The 10,566-nt window shown below is 47.9% G+C and overlaps 1 protein-coding gene across 1 annotated transcript in view; it reads left to right on the forward strand.

Moving 5' to 3' along the window:
- The first annotated feature begins 2,540 nt into the window (after positions 1–2,540).
- AP1S3 (adaptor related protein complex 1 subunit sigma 3) overlaps positions 2,541–10,566 on the forward strand; it is a 66,519-nt gene continuing 58,493 nt past the window's right edge. The window contains exon 1 of the mRNA XM_046642912.1: positions 2,541–2,678. Within this exon, the coding sequence (XP_046498868.1) occupies positions 2,676–2,678 (3 nt within the window). The 5' untranslated portion in view covers positions 2,541–2,675. The remainder of the gene's footprint in view (positions 2,679–10,566) is intronic.

Below are 10,566 nucleotides of genomic sequence, written 5' to 3' on the forward strand. Positions count from 1 at the left end.
AAAGTGCAAGTTATTCCTCTGAGACACGTGGATGTTCTGAATAAACATTGCTTAACAGCGGCTGTTGTGTCCTGAATGGGTCTGCCAGGTTGAGGCTTCAGCGGGAAGCAGCTGGGGCCTTGTGCCTTGATTCCAGGATTAGCCCTGCCTCTCTAGCTGTCTGTGTCTGCTATGGCCTCACTGCCTCTGAGTCTCAGGCTCTTGTCTGTACAATGGGCACAGCACCTCCTCTCTTACAGGTTGTCTTGAAGGCCAGATAAGATAACCTCTGTGAAGCGGCCAGCCCTGTGGGTGATTTTGGGTGTCGTGTGAGAATCTGGAGGGAAGAACATTAGGGGGCAAAAGCCCAAGAGGCGTCCACTGCCCATCTCAGCAAGGTCGTGAGGGAAGCCAAAGGATGCTGGGAGTTTTTAAATTAAACTTCTCTCAGGCTCTAATCAAACTTTCCCTCTCACACGGGCCACACAGGAAGGGAACTTTTCCTGCTTTAGTCTTACTTAGCTGTCATGACAAGAGCACTGAGATTTCTTTAGCTTTAAAACTCACCTTTACTATTCCCATCCCTTTGCACTAGCAATAAAACCCTTAAAGGGGAAGGCTCCTGGCGGCTTTCATAGGATCAGCAAGGTGGGTGGGATGGGGCTGGGCCCTGCCCTGAAGTCAGAACGGAGGAGGAGAGGCACAAAGGTTAGACTCTAGCTACGTAAAGCCAAAAGGGCCGAGACAGGGAGAAAATACGCCCAGGGGAGAGAACTGGGAGTCTAGAAAGCAGCCCTCCTGGGGCCGGCCTGGGGGTGAAGTGATTGAGCTCACATGTTCTGCGGGCCACCGGTTTGGATCCTGCTTGTCAAGCCATACTGTGGTAGGCGTCCCACATATAAAGTAGAGGAAGATGGGCACGGATGTGAGCTCAGGGCCATTCTTCCTCAGCAAAAAGAGGAGGATTGGCAGCAGATGTTAGCTCAGGGCTAATCTTCCTCAAAAAAAAAAAAAAAAGCAAGCAGCTCTCCTCAATTCATAGTAAGTTGTAGATCATCTGTCAGGGGCCAAAGTCACCTCTAGCGTGGGGTTTAATTCTTAAAGCCTCCTCCAGGGCCCTCTGACAGATGCCATACACTGGGAGTGGAAGCCAACAGGAGGTGGGTAGGCCACCCAGGCACTGAGCTTTTTGAGAACTTTGAGGAAGCAGGCATTGCTGTCTTGAGGGTTTTTAGTGTGTGTACATGATGCCTTAAGGTAGGGAAGACCATGGCCTTCTGGCTCCCGTCACCTCTCCCACCTCCTCTCACTCAACGCCAGCCACAGAAGCCATCGTTGGAAAAGGACTAGTTTTCTTTTAGAGCACTGGCTTCTCATCTCCAGGCCTCCTGTCAGCTCCTCAGGGGGCAGCCTTCCCTGGACCCCCAGGTAATTAACGTAGCTGCCTCTGTGTCTACCCCAGCAACCTACACTCATCTCCTTTGTAACCTTCTCAGCTACTTAGCACTCAGCTTATGCTGTCATGATTTATTTACTTGTTGATCATTTGTGGTCCCACAAAAGACCACAAGCTTCAGAAGAAAGACGGCTTGTTTGTTCCCAGCTGGATCCCCCAAGCCCCTCTGTAGGGCTTGGCACAGAGTAAGCACTGATAAATGTGGCATCAATGCATGGGTGGATAGCGCGTCCCTTATTTCCGGCCACCTGAGCCCGCCCACGCCCCACCCACGGTATACAGTGTGATCCTTGGAAGGAATTTCACCAATTTTGGCTTCCAGGGACCACCCAGACAAAGGTGCTTAATATTTTTAGGGTCACGGATCTCTTTAGGGATCTGATAAAACCAACCGACTCTCCCCAAAGAACATAAATACGCACTCAAAACTCTGCTTACCATTTGGGGGTTTGGTGACCCTTAAAGCCCCAGGTAAAAACTCTATAGACTTACAAAAATCAAGGAGAGGAGAGAGATTGGAGACCTGAGGCCACAGTCTTAGGAGAGACCTCTTAAAACCGGACCTACTTGAAGTGATCTGTCTTTGGATTGCATTTACATATATAATCTATCTATATATAAAGGAAATCGGAGGCAAGAAATCGCTTCTAGTTCCGGCTTTGCCAAACGCTCCCTGTCTATGCGGTTTAGGACAAGACAGCCTCCGATACTTGCCGCAAGTGTTTCGGGAAATCTCTGCCAGGTCTGCTGAAAGTTTGTGGAATGAATGAATGACACGTTCGCGCGGCGGCAGCCGGAAAGCAGCTCCCTCGCGCTCCCGGCGCAGGGATGCCGGCCACCGGCCGCGCGCAGACGAGGCGCAGGTGCAGAGGAGAGCAGGTGCATTCGCACCTGGAGCCGCCAGCGTGGCGTGGAGCGGCGCGGCGCGGGGGGCGTGCCGGGGCGAGGGGGAGGAGTGAGGGACGGGGAGAGAAGAAGAAGGGAGGGGGAAAGAGAAAGAAGAGGAGGAGAGAAGAGAGGGAGGAAGAGGAGGGAGGAAGGAGGAGGAATGGGAGGAGCGGGAGGGGAGGGGCGCGGGGAGGAGTCTGCAAACTTTCGCTTCGAGGGCATTGTGGGAAGCAGCCATGGTCTGAGGCGGGCGCCTCACCTGTCACCCGCGCCGGCTCCTGCGCTCGGCTTTCGCCCTCGTGTCCACTGCTCTCGCCACTCGCCGGGCGGGGGCGGCGACGGCCCGGCCACCATGGTGAGTGCGGGCGCGCGGGGCGGCGGCGCTGACCCGGGGACTGCGAGCTCCCCGGAGGCACCTGCGGCGCCGGGGCCGGGCGCGCCGCCGGGTATGGGAGCGGCCCCGCCCCTCGGGGTCCCCCGGCCTGCGCGCATCTGTGGCCCCAGGGCCAGGACGGTGAGGACGCGCCGGGGCGCCAGGGACGCCAGCTTGGGACTCCAGCGGCCACCGGGCGCCGCTGCTTCATTCATTCGAATGGAGGAGTGAAGAGGCAACTCAACAGAGCGGGCATGCAGGGAAAGCCTCTGAGGAGGGGACATCTGAGCTCTTGGAGGTCCTGGAAGAGCATTGCAGGTGGTGGGAACAGAGAGCGCAAAGGCCAGAGAGAAGAGACCCTTGCTCGTTCCAGGAAAGATAAGGCAGGGGCCTGTTGAGGCAGTTCCTTATAAGCCGAGTCAAGGAGTTTGGTTTTTATTGCAACCAAGTGGGGAAACGCCTGGGAGGGTTTTAGCAAGAGAATTGACCCTATGCCTTCTATATATGTAACAGATCCCTGTTGGTGGAGAGCAGACTGGGGTTCGTGTGCATGAGGAGGGGTGTCAAAATGGAAACAGGGTGACTAGTTGCAGTGCTCCAGGTGAGAGATCCTGGGGACACCCACTTGGCTGGAAGCAGTAGCCTAGGTGCTTCTTGCTCTTCCCTTCTGTCCAGGGGTAGCGTTTTGAGAGTGCAGTGGCCTGAACTGCACCAGTCCCCCTTCCCCAGGTGAGCTCACTTCTCAAGTCCGAGGAGCAACAGAAGTGACCCGCACTCTCTGGGTTTGAGTGCCCATCGCAGGCTGGAGCAGGAGGGTCGTGGGAGTTAAGAAAGTTGATGGGCAAGGAGGGCAGTGAAGTGCTGAGCCCCTGGACATGAAGACCACAGGTGGCGGTTCTAGGAGACGTTAGGCTGCATAGACTAGAGGCGCCATTGCTTGTTGAAGGTTCCTTGTAAATACAGCATGCTGCAAAAAGGAGGCTGTAAATAATGGAGCAGCTCTCTTGGCTTGCTCAGGTTTCCCAAGGAACAGGTGATGGTGTGCAGCCAGCCAGCATCATTTGCCTAACAGAGGGTGGAATAAGGCCCTGGAGTTCTGAGGAGTGAAAGACTGCTTCCTTCCTGAGAGCTGCGGCAGGGTCCTTGCTCTAGACAACACCTGCTGTGAAGTTTTATTTTTTCTTGCTGGTGTCACATAATCAGTTCATCAGGAGTGTGGGAAGTTTCCTTAGCCTTTCCACCAGGCTTTACCCAACGGGAAATATTAATGTTATTGAGCATGTGTGGTAGGCCAAGCAGATGCTGGCACCTTTGCATTCATGATCTCAGTCAATCCTGGCAACAACCAGATGAGGGGAAGAAGTATGCTCTTTGCATTTTCCCTGCTCTGACCTGTTCTAGCAGTATGTCCTTGGACAATTCCTTGACCTCTCTCCGTGCCTGTTTGCTCATTTGTAAAATGGAGATAATGATAGTTCCAAACTCGTAAGGCAGGGGTTCTCAAAGTATGGTCTGGGTACCCTTAGGAGTCCCTAAGACTTCAGAGGTCCGCAAGGCCTGTTTTCACAGTAGCACTGTCATATAATTTGCCCTTTTCACATTCATTCCCACATGACTGTATGTGGAGTTTTCTTTCTTTCTTTCTTTTTTTTTGGCAGGGAGAGATTTGCCCTGAGCTAACATCTGTTGTCAGTCTTTCTCTTTTTTTTTCCCCTCCCCAAAGCCCCAGTGTGTGGTTGTATATCCTAGTTACAAGTCCTTCTACTTCTTTGTGAGCCGCTGCCACAGCATGGCACCTGATGGATGGGTGGTGTGGTTTTGTGACCAAGAAATGAACCCAGGCTGCCAAAGCCGTGAGTGCCAAACTTTAGCCACTGGGCCATCAAGGCTGGCTCAAGTTTTCTTGAGGCTAACACGACCTGTGATAGTGCAACAAGTTGGATGCAGAAGCAGCTAGGAGAGTCCAGCTGTCTTCCATTGAGCCATACATTAAGGAGATTTGCAAAAAAGTAATACAATACAATGTCCCTCTTCCCACTAATTTTTTTTTTTTTTTTTGCTTTGGGAAATATTGTTACTGTTCATTAAGTTATTTCTGTTCATGTGTAATAGCTTTCTTATTTTTTAAAATGAATTGGTAAATATCTAAAATTTTTCTCCCTTTAAGTGTGTATTATAGTAAGTATCAATAGATACAATCTATATAAATGAAAGGTCTTTGGGGCTGTCTGGTTGTAAGAGTGTAAGGGAGGCACAGACAGGGCCTGTGAATTAATGTGGTTGAAGGCGGTCAGAGCAGCTTTGCCCACTGTAGCTGCTCAGTGGCTGTGACATCTCATCCATTGTTACTGTCACATGTTAACTTTTACTCTAAGAAACTGGGATGCTCACAGCATCCCATGTGGTATCCACACTCAGGAAGTCATTCTCGGTCCTGTTGTGTCAGTGATCCAGGTTTCTAGTGCAGAGATTTCATACCTTGTGCATCTTGGGCCTGTGTCTGTATCTGGCTCTTACTGTTTGAATCAGATTTGTTCTTCTGCGCCCTGCCTTTGTTTTAGAAATCTCTGCCTTGGAAAACAATGCTAGGGTTATCGTGTTTCAGGGATCCCCAAAGGCTCTGAGCCCAGTGCACTTAAACATCTTACTGGGAAGGATTTACTATTGAATGGTTGACAATGTTGATGGAAAAAGGAGGATTTGTTTTTTATTTGTTCCCTTTTTTTTTTCCCCCTGTAAGAAGATAGCAGTGAGGACTTTCAGGGTGAAGTTTGGAAGGCTTTTGGGACATCTTTAATAAAAATGCAAGTGGGTTTTGCTTTATGCAATCCACATGCTTCTGAAAAGTTAAGGTAACTTTTACAACCACATTGTGAACAAAATAGGGGAATTACCCGCTGAAAGAAACTCACATAGCGACCCCTTTTGAAATATGAGTAATCGTCTTCTTGTGTTGCACATATGCCATTCTCATAATGTGAGATAGGTAGGCTTATGCTAAAAAAAATCAGAGATTTTTTTGGGCGTGATTTTAAATCTTTAGAGAGAGAACAACCTTCCCAAGCTGAACTATGAAGCCATTTCTTTATCAGAATTCCTGCTAGTTTGAAACAGCATGAGTGCATCCTTTTCCTACATCCGTAATTCAAAGTTTCCCATGTTCATCAAAATCTCACTGTATTATGTAGAAATAGGAGAGATAGGCATTGCAGAAGGTGCCGGGGAGAACTCTAACTATGAACTTGTCTATCCTGCCATGACCCCCCCTCCCCACCCAGTAGTTCAATTTTATTGGCCGAGGCATAAGTGAATTGTAGTAAGTGTGTGATGATTTTGCAGTTTAAATTCCACTTTGAGGGGGAAGTAGTCTATTATAGTAATGAGCGCCTTCCTCCGCTGAGCTTGGTCTGGGCTGCTGGCCCAGGTTAGTATGATGTGGAGAGGTTAGGGATGAGGGGGGAAAATGACCCTTTGTGGTGTTCAGTTGTCCCCAGAGCCTTCACCCACAACAGGCCCTTCCCACAGGTTTCCCAACAACCCCATCGAGACTTGTATTTACCCCTTGCCAGGATTGTCAACTTCTGAGTTCCCATTTCTGGTTTTTGTGGCAAATGCTGTCAACAGCTTGCCACTCTTATATGGCGTTTTACTGACCACAGCTGGAAGGAGATGGTTAGCAGACTGTGTCTTTGCCACACTGTATTTTCAATGTCTATCCTTTTGGGTCCCATGAATTATTCCATTATGGACAGAAATAATAGATAAAGGTTCCCCCCCCCCCCAAACACACAAAGAAAACCCCTTTAGGAGTCCCCAAAGATAAGCATTGCTTGACATCTCCGTGAATCTTTCTTTCGATTTTATTTTGTTGTTCTTGTAGCCAGAGGTTCTCCCAGAGAGCCTTCACTTCTGAGACCGTACTGGGGTTGCTCTGTCCCTTGGGAATTCTCCCTTCCTGGTATATTTGTTCTTCTCTGATGGAATTCTTTGTTTTCTCTGAAGACTCCTAGCTGTTTACCCAGACGAAACTCTCTTTCCACCATTTGAAGCCCCCAGATCCTGTGCTGGGAAAGAATGTACACAGAAACCAGAGGCGTCCGCATGCCCCCAAAATTCTGCCAGTGGTGTGCTCAGCTGTCTTGCCAGCACCCTGACTAGCTAGAGAAAATGTGCTTATTGCATGGCTGCTAAGAGCAGGATAAATTAAGAATTTTAACAGTGGAAAGGGTGTACTGTAAATTAAGTTAGAAATAGACCATCAGGAGGAAGCTGGCCTTTGACAAATCTCCGACACAGTCCCACATCTGAAAACTGCCCTATAGGCAGAGCTGGGTTCTCTAAATAGTTTCTGAGCATTGCCTGGGGAAAAATAATACAATCGCTCGTTAGGCTCTTGGTGTGATGGGCTGTGGACCTGAAGTACAGTGAAGAATAAGGGCATTTGGGATTCCAGTTTTGATGTCCTTGTTGGATCTTCTCTAGCAGGACTTCTGGGCTGGTAAGAAATGATGGGTACATGGCGAGGCTCATTGGACACTCAAATGCTACTGAAGCCTTCCTTCCACACTGGCCCTGTTGAGGGGCAGGAACTAAGGCCGGGGTTGCAAAGTGGGGTGCTTGTGCTTTTGGTATACTACAGGGCTCTCTTGTGGAGGGGCAACCTCAGGGGAATAAACACACTCATCCAGATCATGTTATTTTTTATCTATTTATTTTTTTGCGAGGAAGATTCGCCCTGAGCTAACATCCATTGCCAATCTTCCTCTTTTTTTTGCTTGAGGAAGACTAGCCCTGAGCTAGCATCTGTGCCAATCTTCCTCTACTCTGTATGTGGGATGCCTCCACAGCATGGCTGATGAGTGGAGTAGGTCCACACCCGGGATCCGAACCTGAGAACCTCAGGCCGCTGAAGCAGAGCGCACAGAACTTTAACCACTTGGCCATGGGGCCAGTGGTTAGATTAATTTTAGATTAAATTTTTTTTGCATTGAAACATGAAATATATTTGGGTCCAAGATGCAAAATTCACTTAAGACTTAAAGATAAAAACCTGACAAATAGCTTGTTTATGGCTTGTTGCTGAAGGCTAACCCTCTAGGTCTCACAAGACTATCTGCCTTTTTTGCTCTTACCATTATTTGCGTAGAAAAATTTGAGACAGTGTTCTCAGGCAGGGATCAGAAAACTTTTTCTGTAAAGGGCTGGGTTGTAAGTATTTTAGGCTTTGTGGACCCTATGGTCTCTGTCACTGTTACTTTACTATTCTGTTATAGAGTGAAAGCAGCCATGGACAAGATGCAAATGGGTGTGGCTGTGTTTCAATAAAACTTTATTTACAAAAACAGATGGAGGGCCGGAACTGACCTATAGTCTGTAGTTTGTTGACCCATGTTCTAAGGTGGCTTCCATTAATTTACTCCTATGTATTTTTGACAAATAAATCAGACGCCTGCCCTATGACAGGCAGTGTTCCAGGCAAGACTGGCTGCATAATTTGTGGCTTCCAATGCGAAATGAAAATGTAGGATCCTTTGTTCAGAATGTGTTGAGACTTTCAAGATGATGACAGCAGAGCATTAAACCAGATGTGGTTGCCTTCTGAACCCGGGACTCTGGCGTCCACAGAAACCAGCCCTGGGTCTAGGCCCCAGAGATTGTGTCAAACAAGCCAGGAGCTCCCTGCTCTCCTGGAACCCATGTTCCTGGTGGGAAGATCTCTAAACTTTCCAAATATTTCTTATTAAGCACAAAGAAGAATATTATACTATTACCCTTGGTAAGCCATCATCTCATTTTTACTTCAGGGAAGTTGCACACGTCTCTGTGGTGGGCGGTGGTGTGGGGACCCAGCTGGAGCATGTGGAGCAGGCAGCAGTGCTGGCCTTGGTGGCTTCTTGAGGCCCTGCCATCCCCAGCCCTTCTTGGCCTGAGGAGGTGAGGCCATTCCTCCAGCTGGCTCCGCCTGCACTTGGTCACTTCCTGAACCAATTGTGACTGGACAGAGTTCAGGAGCCGTTTCCATCTCCCAGCTTTTGGCTTCAGATTAGCGCTTTTGCTGCGGGCATTGCCTTTGTCCAGGTCCCCGTGGAGCCCTGGGCGCAGGACGCCTCCCAGGTCTGCCCTGTTCATCCAGGTGTGGTATAATTTGTCAGCTTAGATCCTGTCCCTTATTTCCCCCTTGGGGTAAAATAAGGAGACAGATATGCCTACATATAAACTGATAACTTCTAGAAGGATATGCAAGAGGCAACAGTTATTTCTGGGAAGGGCTCTAAGCATCGAGTGTGGTAAAAAAATTCACCTTTTATTGTATGTTCTATTAGACACTTCGATTTTTTCTATTTGAAGGTAATATCTATTGAATATAAAAAAACAAAACTCTGTTTTGTTTTTCCCTCTGTTTTGTAACTTGTTAAGCTTGGGTGTGTCTGAAATTGGGATGGAAACAGAGGAAGTTCCCTTCAAATACGCACATGTACACACACACACACACACTGTCTCTCTAACTTGGGCTCTTGGCCAGACTCCCAGGACTTCTGCTTATACTGTGCTTTCATGTGAGAATGGAGAATAGCCTGGGGGAAAAAATGAGATCTATCTTTCTCACTTCAGTGACTCTGAAAACTTTTGGTAACGAGGTAAAATAATATTTCTAGTCGCCTCCTAGGACTGAACCGTTCAAGTCCGGAGGTGTTTGTCAGATCTTCTGGGGTTGACCTCTCTGCATTCAGTGAGCAGTTGAACATTCCAGCAAGATTAAGAAGTCACGTTCCTGAGAAAGTCAGGAAGGACCCGTCAAATCTGGTATCAGATTCAGACTGTCGCTGACTTGTTCTGCCCCCAGTTTCAGTGTCTGCTGCACACACTCAGTTTCGCTCACCTTCTTTGCAAAAACAATCCGGGCAGAAACTTTTCTTTATGGAGGTGAAGCTGTAAGAGCCTTGAAAAAAATTAATATTTCCCTTAAGAGACGTGTCAGAGTTTCATTGGGTGACAGAATGTGCTGTGGGAAGAGACAACTCTCTTGTGTCAGTGTTTACACGCTCCCCATGGAAGTGACACACAGAGGGTTTTCACAGCTTTTCATGAAGCCTTTAGGTCTTCACTTCTGAAGGCAGGTGTCAGGTATCGTGTGATGTGGTGGGGAAGAGAATGCGGCGAGGTAGGCAACCCCCAGGCCCCTGTGTGTCAGCCCCCTCATCTTGACACATTGCTCATCCCTCTCATTACTGGGCCCACTTCCTATGTTTACCTGAAGATTGAACAAGATAATCCAGTTCAAGCCCTTAGCACGGGGCCTGGTACCCAGAACACATTCCTTAAATGTTAGGCTATTTTTAAGAGAAATAGGAAAAAGCTAATGGAAAACAAAAAAATGGTTCATAAGGTTTTTTTTTAACCTCAGAAATTTATTTGAACAGCTGAAATAAAATATCATAGACTGCAAATATTGGGGAGATGGGAGGAGGTAAGTATTATTGGAACATCACATTTCTTTTTCAAATGTGATTCAAAACTGTATGTATAGAACTTTAAAAAAAAAATTCTTAAACAAGTACTGCTTGTCTTCAGTTTCTTTACTAAGAAGTCAGGTCCTCAATTCTAAGCACATTGTATTTGAGTCCCGTTTTTCATAGTCCCTTTGGCCTCATGATTTCAATGCCTTAAGAATTCAGATAATCTAGTCTGCCATCTGTGCAAAAAATAAGGAGGAAAGGGGAGATTTGACTCTATAGCAAGGCAGCTGTGTGTTTCAGATTGACCCTGAACTTGGAAAGAGATGATGGATATGCCATCTCCCACCTCTTAACAAATTTTGATGGCCACTATAGGCCTCGTTGTCAAGGTATAAAGGCCCTGGGGACAGATT

Source organism: Equus quagga, chromosome 17 (genome assembly GCF_021613505.1).
Source record: "Equus quagga isolate Etosha38 chromosome 17, UCLA_HA_Equagga_1.0, whole genome shotgun sequence".
Lineage (NCBI taxonomy): Eukaryota > Metazoa > Chordata > Mammalia > Perissodactyla > Equidae > Equus > Equus quagga.